The sequence below is a fragment of the Callithrix jacchus genome, chromosome 22 (assembly GCF_049354715.1).
Source record: "Callithrix jacchus isolate 240 chromosome 22, calJac240_pri, whole genome shotgun sequence".
Lineage (NCBI taxonomy): Eukaryota > Metazoa > Chordata > Mammalia > Primates > Cebidae > Callithrix > Callithrix jacchus.
In genome coordinates, this window is record NC_133523.1 from 49,005,450 (window position 1) to 49,025,884 (window position 20,435).

At 49.4% G+C, this 20,435-nt stretch overlaps 2 protein-coding genes across 16 annotated transcripts in view; both read right to left on the reverse strand.

Moving 5' to 3' along the window:
* Positions 1-20,435, reverse strand: part of LOC100405843 (zinc finger and SCAN domain-containing protein 5A-like) — a 128,615-nt gene that overhangs the window by 9,578 nt on the left and 98,602 nt on the right. The window lies entirely within an intron of this gene.
* Positions 6,821-20,435, reverse strand: part of LOC100402578 (zinc finger and SCAN domain-containing protein 5A) — a 112,217-nt gene continuing 98,602 nt past the window's right edge. For 6 of the 11 annotated variants that reach the window (XM_002762521.6, XM_078361670.1, XM_078361669.1 and 3 more), the window contains 4 exons: positions 10,389-10,952; positions 9,129-9,332; positions 8,097-8,247; positions 6,821-7,834 (listed from right to left, as the gene is read on the reverse strand). In XM_002762521.6, coding sequence (XP_002762567.3) covers positions 7,086-7,834; positions 8,097-8,247; positions 9,129-9,332; positions 10,389-10,772 — 1,488 coding nt within the window. In that variant the 5' untranslated portion in view covers positions 10,773-10,952 and the 3' untranslated portion in view covers positions 6,821-7,085. The remainder of the gene's footprint in view (positions 7,835-8,096; positions 8,248-9,128; positions 9,333-10,388; positions 10,953-20,435) is intronic. The other 5 variants (XM_008988703.6, XM_078361671.1, XM_078361674.1 and 2 more) reach the window with 1 other exon arrangement.

Below are 20,435 nucleotides of genomic sequence, written 5' to 3' on the forward strand. Positions count from 1 at the left end.
CTAACTCCTGGGCTCAAGAAACCCTCCTGCTCTAACCTCCTGAGTAGCTGCAGTTACAGGCAAGCACCACCACACATGGCTAATTAAAAAAGACTTTTTTGTAAAGATGGGGGTATCGCTGTGTTGTCCAGGCTGCTCTCCGACTCTGGACCTCTACCCATCCTTGGTGACTAAGGTCACCATGCTGACGTTTACATCTCCCTACATGGGGTGTAGTTACCACCACGATCAAGCTAATTAATGTATCCACCAACTCACATAGTTACTACTGTCTTTTCATTATTTGTTTTTTTTTCGTTTGTTTGTTTGCTTTTTTTTTTTTTTTTCTGAGACAGAGTTTCGCTCTTGTTACCCAGGCTGGAGTGCAATGGCGCCATCTCAGCTCACCTCAACCTCCGCCTCCTGGGTTCAGGCAATTCTCCTGCCTCAGCCTCCTGAGTAGCTGGGATTACAGGCACGCGCCACCGTGCCCGGCTAATTTTTGTATTTTTAGTAGAGACGGGGTTTCACCATGTTGACCGGGATGGTCTCGATCTCTTGACCTCGTGATCCACCCGCCTCAGCCTCCCGAAGTGCTGGGATTACAGGCTTGAGCCACTGCGCCCGGCCCTCTCGATGCTCTTCTGTGTTGCTGGAAATGTACTAGCTCAGGACTCCCGGCTTTTATTTGCCTTCTCAGTCATTCTTTTGCTGGGGAAGAATGATTGGAGAGTTACAGAGAAGAAACGGCGTGAGAAGCTGTATCAGTCCGGGTCCGGTTAGGAGAAAGAAACAGACAACGATGAGCACAAACGGCCTTTAATATAAAGCTGGGGCTGGCACACAACGGCCTGTCGCCTGGCTTGAGGTAAGGGGCACCTACCCCATCCTGGCTTACGCAGGTGAGAGGCTGGAAAAATGCAAACGTCGGGGCCACCCTGCAGAAACAGGATTACGCCCACCCAAAACTGGGTTTGAACGTTAAGAGGATGACCCACATGTACATGCATTCACACGCATGCTCCAGGAGAGTGCGCAGTTTATCACATAATAAGATTTCTGAATTGAGCAGACTGGGCTTTCCCAAGCTGGTCTGAATGTGGCTTGAGAGGGCAGAGAAAGGAGGTTGATTTAGGGTTTTATGGTGCTTAGGGGGTGGGACCACAGCCAGGGCTACAGCACAGAGTATGAACTCCCCAGGGGCACTAGAAGAGGAAGCACCCAGGCTTATCAGTTTGTCCAGCTGCCAGGTGACAAGAAACATTGAAAAGCAGTCAGACTTTTAGTTATGCCAAGGGAGGAGCAAGGCGACAGTGGAAGTAGGAACCTCACTGGGGGGTCTGGTTGAGGCCTCTGGTTGTTCCAGGGCTGGACCACGGTCACCGGGGAAGTAGGAGGCAGCTAACCGGGGTGCAGGGGCCAAGGCTGGTGGCTGGGGTATGGAGAGGGCTGTGGTGAGGCAGTCGCGGGCAGGAGCTGGGGCCGCAAACATGCCAGGGGGCCCCATTCTTGTGGGACTGACAGGCCCCAACAGGAGCAGGAAGGAAGATGGCGGCACAGTGGCGTCTCTTCCTCCTGGGATAGCCCTCCCGCCCCCTCTAGTGGCTGAGCTCAGCACGATGCTTGCTGCAAAGGAAGGGCGACAGCTCCATCATTGCCAAGCGGGGGCACTGAACTTGTGGACTTAAAGCTGGGAGGCAATAGACAGATAACTGGCACAGAAGCCCTGTTCCTTCCCCTTGTAGAGGGTCTGCCCAAGGCAAGTGAGTCCCATCCTGCTCAGCATTTTGCAAGGGGGCCTGGCCCAACACTGTCTGCGGCCTGCGAGTGACAGGGTGTCTTTGTACTCCTGGGGTTCTGTATGAAGAAGTCCATGATGCCCTCATCTCTAGTCTTTAGTCTGTCTAAGCAATGACGGTGAGAGAGAACCGCGTAGCCATCCTCAGAATCACATTCAGTCATGGGGTTTCCCTTCCAAGCTGGCAGAAGAAGACCCTGGGCCAAGATCCATGAGCAGGTGCAGCGACTCACACTTGTAATCCAGCCCTTTGGGAGGCTGAGGCAGGAGGATTGCTCAAGCCCGGGAGTTAGAGACTAGCCTGGGCAACATAGTGAGGCCCCATCTCTATAAATAATGTAAAAATTAGCTGGATGTGGTGGCACACACCTGTAGTCCCAGCTACTAGGGAGGCTGAGGCAGGAGAATCCCTTGAGCCTGTCTTCCCAGCTCCTTTTTCTGGGAAACCAGAAAGCTAGAAACAATTCCAGACATGTTGACCCGCCCAGCCTCCAAGACCCCAGGGGTCATGCCAGGGGAGCCGATCTCTTCCCCCTCTTTCCCATGTCGGGGCTACCACCTCCTTGCCCACCTCGTGTCCCATCTGTAAGGTCAGTATCTAAAAAGCCACCATGTGGGCCAGGTGGGTTGGTGCAGATTTGGTTCCAGCTTGGGTAGGTCAACCAATGCTGGGTTGTTGTTTCTCTGTCGAAAAGTGCACCTTCTAAATTCACTTCCAAGTCATTTCCAGCACTGGGCTTATGGGGTTACAGAGGGTATCTTGTTTTTATTGCCATTGAGGGCATCAGATAAATCAGCCTCTTGGCTTGGAGCATTCATTCACCAGCGCACGTAGGCAGCTGAGGAGCAGCAGTGCAAAGCCCCCTAGTGCCAGGTGTGCCCTGAGCCATGAGGGGCAGTCTCTGGAGTCATTCATGAAGCCAGTTATGGCAGGACAGACCCCCCTCCAGGGTGGGTAGGAGCCAGCAGTGGCGTCTACCTTCTGTAGACTGGGAATGGAGGTGCATGATCCTACGGGGGCCACATCCTACACCAATCATGTCATTATCTCTGGGCTGGACCCCAGGCATTGTTTTTAAAAAAAAAAAAAAGTATTTAAAACTCCGCAAGTCACTGGAACATGTAGCCAAATCAGGAAACGAAGGCTAAAGAAACATTGGAGGCCGGGCGCGGTGGCTCACGCCTGTGATCCCAGCACTTTGGGAGGCCGAGGCGGGTGGATCACGAGGTCAAGAGATTGAGACCATCCTGGTCAACATGGTGAAACCCTGTCTCTACTAAAAATACAAAAATTAGCTGGGCATGGTGGCGGGTGCCTGTAATCCCAGCTACTGGGGAGGCTGAGGCAGGAGAATTGCCTGAACCCAGGAGGCGGAGGTTGCGGTGAGCCAAGATCGCGCCATTGCACTCCAGCCTGGGTGACAAGAGCGAAACTCCGTCTCAAAAAAAAAAAAACATTGGATGCCATTAACAGATCATAGAGCACTATGACTGAAATTAAATGGGCAGGTTGTATCATCAAAAACATTTTCTAGGTCTGCTGAAGAAGGCTGGACCCGATCATCAAAACAGAGAACCACCATCCACCCCTACATCCACTTCTTGAAGGAACGCGGAGTAAATGTACATTCTACAGCGGATTCCAGGTGCCTGCCTGAAAGAATTCTGCTCCGAAAGGGACCTGGGTGAGGCAGGATAGGTAGTCAGGGAAGTGATCACATGCTTGGGATTGTGCACGCGTGGTGACCGCGCAGTCAACACAATAAGCCTCACACAGTAACTGAGTTCATTCAGGCAAAGTCATCCCCAGTAGGGAACCTCCCCTGCAGAGAGCACGCACACTTTATTTTTTTAAGACGGAGTTTCGCTCTTATTACCCAGGCTGGAGGGCAATGGCGCGATCTCGGCTCACCACAACCTCTGCCTCCTGGGTTCAGGCAATTCTCCTGCCTCAGCCTCCCGAGTAGCTGGGATTACAAGCACGTGCCACCATGCCCAGCTAATTTTTGTATTTTTAGTAGAGACGGGGTTTCACCATGTTCACCAGGATGGTCTCGATCTCTTGACCTCGTGATCCACCCACCTCGGCCTCCCAAAGTGCTGGGACTACAGGCTTGAGCCACCGTGCCCGGCCCACACACTTTGATCTTGACTCATCCACACACTGACACTTCGCTTTTTATGATAGCTAAAAACACAGCCGTCGGTGGAGATTTAAGATGCTGAAGAGACGTGTGCACAGCTGCTGCTGACACTCCCATAAAGGGTGTCTCCCTGGAGCGGGTCTTTGCCGTCTCATCCTTAGGAGCAGCCCGCCCTGAATCCTCTCTCTCAGAGTGTCCTGTCTGTTCTGCACTTAACTTCCAAAATATTATATTTCTGTGCAATCAATTACTCTACGCTATGTCTCTTTTGCTGTGTGTCTCTATTAAATTCCTTTAAATTAAGAAGACGAGAACTGAGGTGTCACAACAGCGAACTTAATAAACGAATCCAAGCTATTCAGGAAGTGACCCTCCCAGACCTCTGAGAACCGCCGGACCCTGCCTGTGAGCTCAACGTGCAGATTCTCAGGTGATCCCAAGCAAGTAAAATCTGAGAAACCTTCACCAAGAGGAGCCTAGGGAGACGTGACAACTGAAGGCAATGTGGCGTCCTGGATGGGGAGGAAGGGGGAGGGCACCGGGCGAACACAAAGGTCTCTATGAGGTAGGGGCAATATTTTCGGTCAGTTCATCCCTCGTGGCAAATGTACAATACTAATGAACCATGTTGACACTGGGGGCAATGGTGTGCGACATTAGGGAGCTCAGTGGACTTTAGAAAGTTATTCTAATAAGAATTCTATTTATTTATTTATTTTTGAGACGGAGTTTCGCTCGTTACCCAGGCTGGAGTGCAATGGCGCGATCTCGGCTCACTGCAACCTCCGCCTCCTGGGTTCAGGCAATTCTCCTGCCTCAGCCTCCCGAGTAGCTGGGATTACAGGCACGCACCACCATGCCTGGCTAATTTTTGTATTTTTAGTAGAGATGGGGTTTCACCATGTTGACCAGGATGGTCTCGATCTCTTGACCTTGTGATCCACCCGCCTTGGCCTCCCAAAGTGCTGGGATTACAGGTGCGAGCGAATTCTACTTTTTAATGCACATGCTCAGGCCCCACCCCCGATCTACTAAATAGGAAGCCCTGAGTTCGGGGCCCACCCATCTAGGGATTAACAAAGCCTTCAGGGGATGGTAATATCTCTACGACCAACTCGTCACCACAGACTCCAATTGCCTCTGTAGTTCAAGAGTCAAACCGGGAATTTAGGGGTCGCCGAATGTAAACCAAAAAATCCACCACCCGGGGCAGGCAGGTAAATAGGCAGAGCAGAGATGGCTCGGGGGGCAGTGAAGACACCCCCCTGTGATACTCCAGTGGTAGATGCTCATCATTAGGCCCATGTCCAAACCCCCAGGATGTACAACACCAACAGCGAGCCCTAATGGACACCACGGGGTCTGGGTGGTGAGGATGTGTCCAGGCAGGCTCACTGACGGAACAAGTGCCCCACCCTGCTGGGGATGCCGATGGGGAGAGGCTGTGCTGTGTGGGGATCCCCTCTAGGGGAACGCTGTGCTGTCCGCTGAATTTCCCTGTGAACCTGTAACAGCTCTGAAAAATAAATGCCTAAAGCCAGGTGTGGTGGCTTATGCCACATCAGCCTGGGCAACAAAGCCAGATCTCATCACTACCAAAAATTATTGCAAAAACTTTTACTGTTATAATTATAATAAAATCTAGTAAAAACAATACAGGGTGGAGTGGCTCATACCAGTAATGCCAGCACTTAAGGAAGCCGAGGCAGATGGATCACTTGTACTCAGAAGCTCCAGACCAGCCTGGGCAGCATGCAGAAACCCATCACCATAAAAACCACAAAAGTCAGCCAACTTGGTGATGTGCTCCTGGAGTCCCACCTGCTCGAGAGGCCTAGAAGGGAGGACAGCTGGAGCCTGGAAGGCGGCGGCTGCAGTGAGCAGTGATGGTGAGAGTGGAGAAAGAAAGGAAAGACAGAGAGAGGGAAAGAGAGAGAAAGAGAAAGAGAGAAAGAGACAGAAAGAAAGGAAAGAAAGAGGAAGGAACGACAGGGAGAGAGAAAGAAAGAGAATGAGAGAGAAAGAAACAAAGAAAGACAGAAAGGAAAGAAAGACAGAGAGAGAGAAAGAAAGAAAGAGAAAAAGAGAAAGAGAGAAAGAGACAGAAAGGAGAGAGAAAGAAAGGAAGGAACGACAGGGAGAGAGAAAGAAAGAGAATGAGAGAAAGAAACAAAGAAAGACAGAAAGGAAAGAAAGAGAGAGAGAAAGAAAGAAAGAGAAAAAGAGAAAGAAAGGAAAGACAGAGAGAGACAAAGAAAGAGCGAGAGAAAGAGAAAGAAAGAGACAGAAAGAAGTCAGGCGCGGAGGCTCAAGCCTGTAATCCCAGCACTTTGGGAGGCCGAGGTGGGTGGATCACGAGGTCAAGATATCGAGACCATCCTGGTCAACATGGTGAAACCCCATCTCTACTAAAAATACAAAAATTAGCTGGGCATGGTGGCACGTGCCTGTAATCCCAGCTACTCGGGAGGCTGAGGCAGGAGAATTGCCTGAACCCAGGAGGCGGAGGTTGCCGTGAGCCGAGATGGCGCCATTGCACTCCAGCCTGGGTAACAAGAGCGAAACTCCGTCTCAAAAAAAAAAAAAAGAAAGAGACAGAAGGAAAAGAAAGAAAGAAAGAGAAAGAAAGAAAGGAAAGAGAGAGAGAGAAAGAAAGAAAGAAACAAAAAGAAAGAAGGAAAGAAAAAGAAAGACTCTCCAGGATAACCAATAAAAGCTGTTTCAGTTAAATAAGACTTTAGAACATGCTGATGCTAAAAGAACTTGTTCATCCCAAGCTCAGATTTCCCCAGGCATCGTGTATTTGATCTTCCCACTGTCCTTGGACCACTGTACTTCACAGCAAAATAGTGGGTAACAGCATGTCGGCCGGGAGACTCGGTTTCTCCTTATACAAATATTGAAAACTAGTAAGACAATCATTTATTGAAAGAACAGCAATACAAAGCAGAATAAACCTATAAGAAAACAACAGACATAATGAAACAGAAAACAAAACTCAGTGGGGAGGACACGTATTTACTCAGACACCCTGGGATTTCCTATCTAGGGCACCCTCTCTGTGTGTCAGGCACCCTTGTCCCGTCATGTGTCATCTGACAACACTGGAGAAAAAGCATCATTCACTCCTTCTTGGTGCAGAAGACACAGACCTGACTACGAGATCACTGCGAAGTGGTTTCTGGATGTGTCTTCTGGTGGCGTCTTAACAATTTCAGCCGGCTGAAGGCTCGCGGACACTTGGAGCATTTATAGGGCTTCTCTCCGGAGTGGACTCGCTGGTGCTCCTTCAGGCTCCCTCTGTAGGTGAAAACTTTCTTGCAGACTTTACATTCGTAGGGCTTCTCCCCTGTGTGGCTTCTCTGGTGACACTTCAAGTAGGACTTCTGCGTGAACCGCTTCTGGCAGACGTCACACGTGTAGGGCCTCTCGCCGGTGTGAGTTCGCTGGTGAAACTGGAGGCTGATGAGCTGCATGAAGCGCTTGCCACAGAGATTACATTGAAAGAGTCTCTCTCCGGTGTGTGATCTCTTGTGGATGACCAGCTTGGAATTGCATGTAAAGCTTTTACTGCACACGTCACATGCAAAGGGTGGCAGTGCCACGGCTTCTTGGCCAGCGGGGTGACTGCCTGCGTCCGCAGGGCCTGGGGAATGAACTGGATTCATCCCAGCTGGTCCCGGGGATTCTCTGTTGCCCACAGGTGTGTCTCCTCCTTGCAGCTCTTCTTGGGAAATGGAGGTGGCGTCTGGTTTGCTTCTTTTGGGACCTCTCGGATTCAGAGACTCTCTGTCCTCACTGTGAGTCGAAGCTTCTGTGTCCACCGCGCAGGCAGAAGCTGTGTCAGCATCCACATTCTCCACAGAGGCTCTTTTTTGCAGTTCCTTCCCATCCTTTGCCCTCACCAGATCTGCTGGAAAAAGGGATTCCACAGAAAACAGTGAATAAAACACATTCTCAATTCACCAAACTCACTGCAACCAAACGCTGAAGTTGGCTGAGAACTTCCCTCCACCTCAAGCCTAAGACATGGGACCGTAGGTCTCTGGAGAGTGGGGGACAGAGACGCTTTGGTAGCTGAGCAACGACTCCCCCAGGAGTGATCATGCTGGCCCCAGCCCCCCACCCAAGAAGAGAGGGGCTAACTGCCTGTGGATCCAAGTCTCCATACTCACTGGGACCCTGTGGAAGCTGAGGCTCTGGAGATGTGAGTCCTGGGTTCTCTTTGCTGTTTTCCTTCAGATCCTTCTCCACGTTCTGCTTGGGTCTCAGAACCTTTGGGTCACCTTTCATGACAATACTCTTTTGTAGCAGGAAGTCCTCTCCCTGACAGTGAAAAATCGAGAGCAATGACTGCTGGGTCTAAACTGGTGGAAGCACAAACATCTCCATCTCTTCCTGATTGGATGAACCAACTTTTCTAATGACACAGGTGTAGAAACGTGCAGACTTCCTCTGGGCCACCCCATCACCCCAAGTCAACATCACCACCTCATTTCTGAGTCTGTCCCTAATCGGGACCCTCCATATTCTAAGTCAGCTCCTGTGCCTGGTGGTTTTCAACTCTTTGGTTCTCTGAGCCTATTTCTCCCAGCCATGCCACACTCTCCCTGCCCTGACTCTGGAAGGAGCAGGACTCTAGATCGAGGTCCCTCACCCGTGGCACCACTGGCACAGGGGCTGCATCATCCTCCTGCTGGGGACGCTCCTGTGCAGTGCAGAGACCCCGCCTCCACCCTTTAGATGCTGTGAACTCCCCACCACCCCCTACAATGACAGAAAAAAAATCTCCACACATGGTAAATGTGTCCTGAAAGGCAAAATCAACACAGTTAAGAAACAGTCCTAGAATTAAGAAAAAGACAATCTGTAGAAAATAGTTTCCTTGCTGAATGATTTCATGAAATGTCTTTGAGGAAACTGGCCGTGGGGAAGGGACCTTCAGTTCATTCATTTGTGCCAACTGCCTCTCTCACTTCACTGACAACATTTCTTACCCCTACCCTAAATGCTAAAAGTTTTCATGGAAAAGTAGACGAGCCTTCACTCTCTGTGAGGGCTCAGGAATGCCTGGGGATGTACCATGTCCATGGAGAATGGCTCTAATTTTGTCCTGTGCCAAATCTCTCAATCAGTCCAGCAGCCACATGATTTCCTCCTGTTCCTTCCCCCACCTCTGCCCAGACACCAGGGCCTCACACACTCACCTGCCCCCTGGACAGTGCAGGGACCCAGGGCAGGGTCTGCAGCTCTCGGCTGGCCTGGCCTTCCCCCGAGTGCACGTCATTCACAGAGGAGGCCCGCTGGCTGGGCACGTCTCTCAGATCATCCCTGACACTGGCGGGGGCTTCAGCCATCTCAGCATCTGAGTCCTGCACGATATATTCCTTTCCCTGAAAGGTGACCACAGACTGTAGAGAAAAAAGACAATCAGACGCACGGTGAGAACCTGAAAGTAGCTCTCACATTCCCTTGGTCCTGCCGTCATGCTCACACTTGACTGTTATTAATGTTTAAAATCGCCTTCCTGCGGCCGGGCGCGGTGGCTCAAGCCTGTAATCCCAGCACTTTGGGAGGCCGAGGCGGGTGGATCACGAGGTCAAGAGATCGAGACTATCTCTACTAAAAATACAAAAAATTAGCTGGGCATGGTGGCGCGTGCCTGTAATCCCAGCTACCCAGGAGGCTGAGGCAGGAGAATTGCCTGAACCCAGGAGGCGGAGGTTGCGGTGAGCCGAGATCGCACCATTGCACTCCAGCCTGGGTAACAAGAGCGAAACTCCGTCTCAAAAAAAAAAAAAAAATCGCCTTCCCAATGCACAGTCAGCTCTGTGGACACAGCAGTCCTGTCTGAATTTCTTCCTCTCTAGACAAGAACATAAAGATGGGTCCTTTGGATGAAAAGGTCTCTAAACCAAGAAGGAAAGGAGAAATATTCTGGGTGAATCCAGCTCAACTGGCCGACGGCAGCTCACCTTGTGCTGGAATTTAGGGGCTCCTGTGGGGACCTGGAGAGAGATGCCTGGATCTCTGATGCCAACCGTTTCCCTGCCTCAGGTGGGGACTTCTGGACCCCCCTTCAGTTCACTCTAATGCCTCCTTCCCTGGGTTCCGTCAGGCGTAATATTTTACCAATATCTTTGTTTCATGTTGGCCTCACACAGGGTGTGGGTCTCTGGGTCCCCTCTGCCTGTCCCTCTCCTAGATCAGGGATGTGCCATCTCAGCACAGCTGATATTTGAAGCTGGATGAGTATTTGTCATGGTGGGTTGTCCTGAGCATTGGAGAATTATTTGTGACAACCAAATAATGTCCCCCGACACTGCCATGTGTCCCTGATGGGCAAACTCTCCTCTACTTGGAAGCCCTGACCTAGAGCAGCCCCTCGTGTCCTCTCCAGTCCGGCTGCATCTTGCAGGCCCAGCCCAGCTCCCCTTCCCTGCACCAACCACCAGGGTCCTACTCACCCATTTCTTGGGTCTTCTGTTATTCCGCAGCAGGTCCTCCAGCTCTTTGCAGCTCCGCACCCCGTTCATCATGACTAAGACCTGGAGCTCCTGTGGCATGGAGATCATGAACTGCTCCATCACCAGCATGTCCAGGATCTGCTCTTTGGTGTGGAGATCGGGCCTCAGCCACAGGTGGCACAGCTCAGTGAGTCTCCTCAGAGCCTGGATGGGGTCCGACTGCTCCGGGCAGCTGAACATCCTGAAGTTCATGTGACAAGTCTCAGGGTCCCGGTCATGATTTCCGAGTGGAGTTTCTGAGGATGCCACCAACCGTGGCAGCTGCAGCCCACGGCTGTCGCAGGCTTCTCCCTGACCCCATGAGGGTGCACAGTTTGCAGCCATATCTAGTGGAGAATGTTGTGCTCGGTCTCTGAGAAAGCTCTTCCCGTGGCTGGTATCTAACTGGCACCTGCCTATACAGGATAGGTATGCAGATATGTGGATGTAAGTCCTGGGTTCTCTCCTTCCACACAGGCTTCCCCTGGCCTTCCTCAGCAATGGAGTCACTGTTTGTTCAGAAGTCTGGGGGGGAAAAAAGCATGAGCCTGATCAGTCCAAGTTTCTACTCCATCCGCCCCTCCCCTCAAAATCCCTCATCTTGGACGCCGGTTCTTCAGCAGCGTCAGACTCAGCCCAGTGGAAATCAATGCACTCTCTTATTCTTCCGGTGTCTGTACCTGACTGCATGCTCCGGCTTCAAACCTAAATGCTGCCCTGGATTCTGAGGTCTGGAAAATCACTGTGCGGAGATGGAATCCGTTTTCCTTTCAACTGGAACAATGTTACGCTTTGTTGCTTTTGGAGATGGAGTCTTGCTCTGTCTCCCAGACTGGAGCGCAGTGGCGCGATCTCGGCTCACCGCAACCTCCACCTCCTGGGTTCAGGCAATTCCCCTGTCTCAGGCTCCCGAGCAGATGGGACTACAGGCATGCGCCACCACGCCCAGCTAATTTTTGCATTTTAATTACAGACAGGGTTTCACTGTGTTGGCCAGGCTGGTCTTGAACTCGTGACCTCATGATCCGCCTACCTCGGCCTCCCAAAGTGCTGGGATTACAGGCATGAGCCACCGCGCCCTGCCAACACAACACTGTTCTCGACTATAAATTAAATAGGATAGTTATGTGAAGCTCCCAAAATATAATGTAATGATAAGATAAATTCTTTATGTTTTCCCATCAAGATCCAAAGCAAAGCCCTTCATCATAATTATGCAAAAAGACAGAGAAAAAGAGTCAGAATGGAACATTTTCCCCCAACACGTATTTGTGTTAATCCCAGAACAGTTACTTGCTCCAGGGAAGGGAGTGCATTAAAGAATCCTGTGAGGGCTGGGCATGGTGGCTCAGGCCTGTAATCCAAGCACTTTGGAGGTCAAGGTGGGAGGATCACCTGAGGTCCGGAGTTCAAGACCAGCCTGACCAACGTGGTGAAACACCGTCTTAAAAAAAAAAAAAAAAAAAAGAAATCCTGTGAGAATTAAGCTCCTACACAGATATTTTTGTCATTTTCGTAAATGTACATTCAGAAATTTCACCATTTTTACCCTCCTCAAGAGCACAATTTCGTGGCACTAAGACATGCACGGTGTTGTGTGAACATCACCACTGTCTAGTTCCACAGTTAAGTCATCACCCCCCAAAAAGCCCCATGCTCATCAGGAATCACCCCTGCCCACCCACCCCAGCCCCTGGCAATCCCTAATCTGCTTTCTGTCTCTAAAGGTTTCTCTATTCTTAATCTCATCTCAGAAAATGGATTTAAAGTCTGGTGCTCTATGAAATTTTCAGGAAGTGGGATCCGACAATAGAAACATGTTTTGAAATTTGGTTCTAAATGTAGCTTCATCAGGCAGGAGCCACTGTGTGATACTCTCCAGGCAGTAGTCATCCTCCAAGGCCAACAGCTATGGGAACGCAGCCCTGCTTTCCTAGCCACAGGCGGGAGAAGCCGCCTCAAGGTCTGCAGAGAGGAGAAAGAACTGGCAGGAGGGTCTCGGGAAAGGTCCCTGGAAGCCTGGAGGATGGAAACCCAAACCTCCTGGAAGGAATCTGAGCAGGTGCAGAACAGACAGATAGCCAGGGAGAGCATCGGCAGAGCGGGGAGACAACCCAGAGGAGGAGACAGTATTTACACACCACGCATCTCACACAGGCTCCTATGCAAAGCACAAGCAACTCAAACTACTCCACAGCGAGAAAACAGAACCCACTAGAAGGGGGCAAGACGCCTGTGTGGACATCTCAGATGGAGACCTGTGAATGGCCAGCAGGTCTAGGAAGAGGTGCTCATCATCACTCATCTTCAGGACATGCAAATCCAAACCACAGGACACCCCTCACGCCAGCTAGAGTGGCTTTTCCCAAAAAGATACATGGCAAGAGTGTGGGAGAGGATTCGGAGGACAGGGAGCCTCGGCGCCCTGTGCTGGGAATGTAAGTCAGTGCAGCCGACATGGGAGACAGTGTAGAAGCTCCCAAAACATCAGAAGTGGAACAACTGCATGATCCGGCCGTCCCGCTCCTGGGAGTGTACACAGGAAAGGAAATCAGGACGTGGATCCAAACCAGTGAACCTCGGGAGGGACACAGGGAGGGAAGGTTGAAAAACCACCTATAGGGTGCTGTCCTCACGTCCTAGGTGACGGATAGAGTCACACCCCAAACCTCAGCATCACTCAATTCCCTCCTGCCACAGATCTGCACAGGACCCACCGAATCCAAAATACAAGCTCAAATTATGAAAAAATTTAAACAAAGGAAGTAAATGACATAAATAATTGAAACCCAGTGGACTCACAGTAGCAGTGAGTGGAACGGTGGTTACCAGGGCTGGGTGGGGGTTGGGGAAACGTAGGTCAAAGGGTGTGAGTGTCAGTTGAAGAAATCAGCTCAGGAGAGCAACTGTCCCACATGGGGACTTCAGCTCGAAACAACGCACTGTACACTCGGAAATTGCTAAAAGAGTAGATTTCAGGTATTCGCACGACCGAAGATGATTAGCCCATGAGTTAGCGCATATGGAATACTAGCTCAGTTTAGCCCTTTTACAAGTTCTATATCCTGCAAAGCACATTATGCCGTACACCACAAATATGTACAATGTTTAGTTTTCAATTAGAAGCAAATTAATTTTTTGTTGAAAAAGCATAGAGACGTGAGAGAGAACAGGCAGCCTGAAATTCTGCATTAAAAGTGGCTTGCCACAGGGAGCTGCTGCTGCTCGGGAGGCCGAGGCGGGAGGATCACTGGAGCCCAAGGGTTTGATAACAGCCTGGGCAGCACAGTCAGAGCCTGTCTCTTAAAAAATTGATTTCACGTTCCTAGAAACCTCCTTGTATTTGCTCTCACGTCTTTTCGCATTAAAGCAAGCAACAGGACACGGGAGAAAATAAATGTACGTACAGGGGTCAGTGTTCAGTTCTGGGAGTAGACAGCACACAGGACACCCAGGTAGGGACACTTAGCTCAGATTCTCACTGGCCTAGCAGGTTGATGCTCATTCATTAATGGCTTGATTTTACTCTGTGGAAAGGGAAAATCCAGCAATGCTTTTTTTTTTTTTTTTTTTTTTTTTTTTTTTTTGAGACGGAGTTTCGCTGGTTACCCAGGCTGCAGTGCAATGGAGCAATCTCGGCTCACGGCAACCTCCGCCTCCTGGGTTCAGGCAATTCTCCTGCCTCAGCCTCCTGAGTAGCTGGGATTACAGGCACGCGCCACCATGTCCAGCTAATTTTTTGTATTTTTAGTAGAGATGGGGTTTCACCATGTTGACCAGGATGGTCTGGATCTCTTGACCTCATGATCCACCCGCCTCGGCCTCCCAAAGTGCTGGATTATAGGTGGGAGCCACCGCACCTGGCCCAGCAATGCTTTTTAAGAAGGGTGTGTGGCAGGCAAGGTGGCTCACACCTGTAATTCCAACACTTTGGAAGTCCCGTATGGGAGGTCTGCTTGTGGCTGGGAGTTCAGGACCAGCCTGTGCGACACACCGAGACCTCATCTCTGCAGAACAAATTAAACAGTTTATTCGGTCGTTGTGGCTTATGTCTGCAGTCCCACCTACTCAGGAGGCAGAGGCGGGCGGATGGCTAGTTTACAGAAGGGTTACATGAGTCAGAGTTAGTAACGGGGTGCAGAGGAGACCCGCTGCCTTCCCAAGGTCTCCGAGCAAACGCCTGGGAAGATAAACCCACATCTTTCTGAAACAGCCCCTCCATCCCACGCCAACCCCTAAACCCCACGGGCAGCCCCGCGGGGCTCTCACCGCCTTCCCGGCCTCCGCCTCCGACCTCCTCGAGTGCGGGCTGCGCTCTCCACCCGGCCGGGAGCTGAACTGCTCTATTTATACAGAAGCCGAGGGACTCCAGGCCCCTCTTCTGGTTCCCTGTGCGGCCCCGTGATTGGTTTAGGGCCACAGAATGCATTTTCGGTGATTGGCGTTGATTGCATTTCCCAATGAAACCCCACGCACAGGAAATTCAAGTATTAAACAGGCCTACTGTGCAAACAGCATGGGTTGTCCCGCTCTGCTGAGTGATTTGTCATATTTCTGAAGTATCTGGAGGCCTCAGAAAATATAGTTCCACAAATTTTAACCACTTTGCGTCCCCTCATGCCACACAGATAGTAATATCGTAACAAATAAAGGACGTGTTAAGAGCTGGTGGATTCATGTCAAATCAGTGATTTAATCTAGTTCGAGGAAAGCTTTCACATGTGAATGTCGAGATGTTGAAAAAAAAGACAGTCATTGTTGACACATAATGAATACTGGTGATCATTTTTTTACTTAAAAAACTTGGAATTGACATATGAAAGCTTTGCCTGAACTAGATTAAATCACTGGTTTGATATCAGCCAACCTAACCTTATATAAAAACAGTGGGAACCAGAGGAAGGTACACGGCCCCCACTCTGCATTCACTTCAGGATGGTGGGAGGGTGGTTTACAGATCCGCTGAGGGTCCCACAGGGCTCCCTAGTTCTCAGCCCCCTCCGCTGGGGCTCTCAAGCACGGAAGGCCTTAACGGTGGGTGGGAATTTTACTGTGTGGAACATGGAGTCCAGGTGTAATGAAAATTAAGTGCTACGAAGGATTAGATTATAATTTTGGACGTTCATAGCATCAGCCGAATGACTCACACATCCGTTCAAATAGTGACTTATTTAAATTTCAGAGGAAACCTTCTCATCGAATCTTTTGAATAAATTGGAGAGCTATTGGTTTTACACTGATTCTGGTTTAAATCCTTGGAAATTCTTTTTTTTTTTTTTTTGAGATGGAGTTTCGCTTTTGTTACCCAGGCTGGAGTGCAATGGCACAATCTCGGCTCACCGCAACCTCCGCCTCCTGGGTTCAGGCAATTCTCCTGCCTCAGCCTCCCGAGTAGCTGGGATTACAGGCACGCGCCACCATGCCCAGCTAATTTTTTGTATTTTTAGTAGAGACGGGGTTTCACCATGTTGACCAGGATGGTCTCGATCTCTTGACCTCGTGATCCACCCGTCTCAGCCTCCCAAAGTGCTGGGATTACAGGCATGAGCCACCTCACCCGGCCTCCTTGGAAATTCTTAAGCCCCTTCACTCTGGAAAGTTTGAACTTCTGGGAAGTAGAACTTTCTTGATGTGTTGTTTTGAAGATGAAATCAGATGACATCAGTAAAGTGCTCGATACAAGGTCACTTTGCCAAGGAGTTGTAACAATTACTCTCTGATGCATGTCCTCATACTTCATCATATTTTTTCTGGTTACCACTGAGGTGTTGACAATGAGCTAGAGTTCAGAACGGAATTATTCACTGGAATTACCTGGGAGCTGCCTAAACTACCATCTGCCTACCCAATTCCCCCAAATCCTCCCCTCTGGAAACTCAGCCTGTTTCTGTGGATGTCACTGGTATTTTGGAAGGGATCGCATCGCATCTGTCCGTGTCTATTAATACAGTACGGTCTTTTTCACAATATTAATTCTTCCATTCTGTGAACATAGGTTTCCATTTTCGGTTTTTTTTTTCATTAGTGCGTACTAGCTTTTCTTGTGGAAATCTTTCACCTCTCTGGTTAAATTTATTCCCAGGTTTTGGGGGTTCTTTTGCTATTGCAAATGAGACTGCTTTCTTGATTTCTGTCCCGCTAGTTTGCTGTTGGTGTATAAACACTACTGACTCTGTATCCTGCAACGTTACCGAGTCCTTTATCAGTTCTCTGTTTCACTGGTGGAGGTTTCAGGGGTTCTTACAGATGACATCATGCTGTTTGCAAAGGGAGACAATTCAACTGCCTCCTTCTGAATTTGGATGCCTGCTTCTTTATTCCTCGCCCTGCCTCAGACTTTCCCAACACATAATAATAATAATAATGATGATTATTATTTTGAGACAGTCTCCCTCTGTCGCCCAGGCTAGAGTGTAGTGGCAAGATCTCAACTCACTGCAAACTCTGCCTTTTGGGTTCAAGCAATCTTCCTGCCTCAGCCTCCCGAGTAGCCGGAAGTACAGGTGCTTGCCACCACACCTGGCTAATTTTTGTATTTTTGGTAGAGATGAAGTTTCACCATCTTGGCCAGACTGGTCTTGAACTCCTGACCTCGTGATCCATGTGCCTCGGCCTCCCAAAGTGCTGGGATTACAGGCGTGAGCCACCACGCCCGGCCCGAACACATTATTATTAACGAAGGTCACTAGGCTGAAGTCTGGAAACAGGTATACATCGTGATGCAACCGCCGGGACCACGCAAGCTAACGTCTCCATCACGGCACGGAGTTACCAGGTTCTTTCCTCCTTTTTATGGATTTATTTGTTTCTCAACTCTTTGGCTCAAGCAATCCTGCCTCAGCCTCCCTAGCAGCTGGGACTACAGGCACAAGCCCCATCTGGCTTTCCTTTTATTTCTTGGTGTATGTGTGTGTGTGTGTGTTGGAAACATTTAAGGTAAACCCTCTTAGCAAATTTCTCTTTTTTTTTTTTTTTTTTTGAGACGGAGTTTTGCTCGTTACCCAGGCTGGAGTGCAATGGCGCGATCTCGGCTCACCGCAACCTCTGCCTCCTGGGTTCAGGCAATTCTCCTGCCTCAGCCTCCCAAGTAGCTGGGATTACAGGCGCTCACCACCATGCCCAGCTAATTTTTGTATTTTTAGTAGAGATGGGGTTTCACCATGTTGACCAGGATGGTCTCGATCTCTTGACCTCATGATCCACCCGCCTCGGCCTCCCAAAGTGCTGGGATTACAGGCGTGAGCCACCGCGCCCAGCCTAGCAAATTTCAAGTATATGAATTAGTACAGATACTCCTCGACTTACAATGAAGTTAGATCCTGATAAATGCATTGTGAATGTAAAATATAGAAAATAAAAATGCGTTTAATATTCGGTCACTTACTGAACATCAGCGCTCAGCCTAGTCTACCTTGAACCTGCTCAGAACATTTACATTCCCCGGCAGGTGGGCAATCATCCGCAGGAAACCTATTTTATAATAAAGTGTTGACTGTCTCACGTAGCTTATTAAATATTGTACTGAAAGTGACAATCAGAATGGCGGGTGGCTACTCCTCAGTAATGTGCGCAGCTGAAAGCAGAATTGTGACATCAGCCTGGCAACATGGCAAAACCCCATCTGTACAAAAAACACGAAGTGTGCTGGGCATTATGGTGTGAGCCTGTCGTCCCAGCTACTTGGGAGTCTGAGGCAGAAGAATTGCTTGGGCCTGGTGGGCAAGGTTGCAATGAGCTGTGGTCACGCCACTGCACTCCAGCCTGGGCAACAGACCCAGACCCTGTCTCAAAAGATAAATGAATAAATAAATGTTCTCCTCACATAAAAAAGCTAAGTATGCAAGGTCACCCATGTCAAATTATTTGATTTAGCCACTGTGCTTTGTATACATATATCAAAGCATATTGTACGCCATAAATATGTACCAGCTTTATTTGTAAATTTATAAAGTTAATAATAATAACAAAAAGAAAATCAAACCTCTCTAAGAATGTATGACCAACCGCAATCCTTCCCTCACGTGAATGTGCAGTTTCCCTTGCCCTGGACCTATCAGACCTGTCAATCACCAGTCATTGCAAACCGCCCACATCTTTCCTCATCTCAGGTAAAGGCGGCTCCAGCCCCCTGCGTGTGCAATCCAGATTTGTGGGGTTATCCTTGATTCCTACGTTTCCTTCACATGGCAAATTTACTCTCTCAACAAATCCTGTACCTTATTAATGTGTTTAGTGACATAAATTTCACACAAAATAAAATTAACTGTTATCTGTAGGGTTTAGTGGCATTTGGTGTATTCATGCTGTTGTGCGGCAGCTCCTCTAGCTAGTTCCTGTGCCTGCATGTCCAGTGTACAAGTTCTGACATTTGTACATACTCACAAAGTCATCACTGTAATAAAAGTGAGCGTTCCCACCATCCTCCAACATTTCCCCAGGCTCTTCGCCATCTCTCCCTCCCGAAACTCTGGACCACCACTAGATGTTCTCTGTGTCATCACAGATCAGTGACAGAATTTTCTTTTCCTTCCTTCCTTCCTTTCTTTTTTTGAGACAGGGTCTCACTCTGTTGCCCAGGCTGGAGTGGGATAATCGCAGTGGTTCGATCACGGCTCACGGCACCCTCGACTTCTTGGGCTTAAGTGATTCTCCTACCTCAGCCTCCCAAGTAGCTGGGACACCGCTATGTCCCAGTAATTTTTCCTATTTTTTGTAGAGATGGGGTCTCACTCTATTGCCCAGGCTGATCTTGAATCCACCTGCTTTTGCCTCCCAAAGTGCTGAGATGACATGTGTCAGCCACTGTGCCCAGCCTAGTGATGGAAACTTTTAGACTTTTATATTAAAAGAATCATGCCAGACGCACTTTTTTTCTGTCTGTCCCCTTTCATCTTCATCATTATTTTGAGGTTCATCCGTGTCCTCAGTGGTATTCCAAACTGTATTAAATTGGGCGCTTTGGATATGTGTGATTTATTGTATGTCAACTATACCTCAATAAGACCATGAGAGGAGAGAAAGGAGATTCTCCTAAAACTTGAAAACGAGTTCAGAATTTGACCAATTCTCCTCATCTCATGGGCAAGCCGTGGCCATCACCTGGATGACTCTGGTGTTATTTGACTGAGCTCTTTGTCCTTCCTCTTCCCCTACATGAGCTAATTTATTTGTCTTTTTTGTTTGTTTGTTTTTCAGACAGGGTCTTGCTCTGTTGCCCAGGCTGAAGTAGAGCTGCACGATCATAACTCACTGCAGCCTCAACCTCTCTGGTTCAAGCAAGCCTCCCACCTTGGCTTATCCAGTAGCTGCGACCACAGGTGTGCACCACCAGGCCTGGCTAACCGTTTTGTACGTTTTTGTAGACATGGAGTTTTGTCGTGTTGCCCCGGCTGGTCTTTAACTCCTGAGCCCAAGCAATCCACCTGCCTCAGCTTCTTCTTTTTTTTTTTTTTGAGACGGAGTCTTACTCTGTCACCAGGCTGGAGCGCAGTGGCGCAATCTCGGCTCACTGCAACCTCCGCCTGGGTTCAAGTGATTCTTCCGCCTCAGCCTCCCGAGTAGCTGGGACAACGGGCGTGTGCCACCACGCCCGGCTAATTTTTGTATTTTTAGTAGAGACGGGGTTTCACCATGGCCAGGATGGTCTCGATCTCTTGACCTCGTGATCCGCCCGCCTCGGCCTTCCAAAGTGCTGGGATTACAGGCGTGAGCCACCTCGCCCGGCCTCTCAGCTTCTTAAAGTGCTAGGATGACAGGCATCAGCCATCATGTCCGGAATATATATGGGCTATTTTCAAGACCTTATTCTGAAAAAAAATGCTAAACAGATGTCAGAAAGCTACTCTATGAAGGCAGAGGCATTTGTCCGAGGATTCGGTAATGTTCCTACATGTCTAGATCTGATTTTAGGCGTTGGCAGTGTCAACCCCAATTCTGTCTCAACCCTATTCGGTGACTCAAATAGTGGCAGCTCCACCTCCTAGTACATGGGTCGACTTTCCACATTTC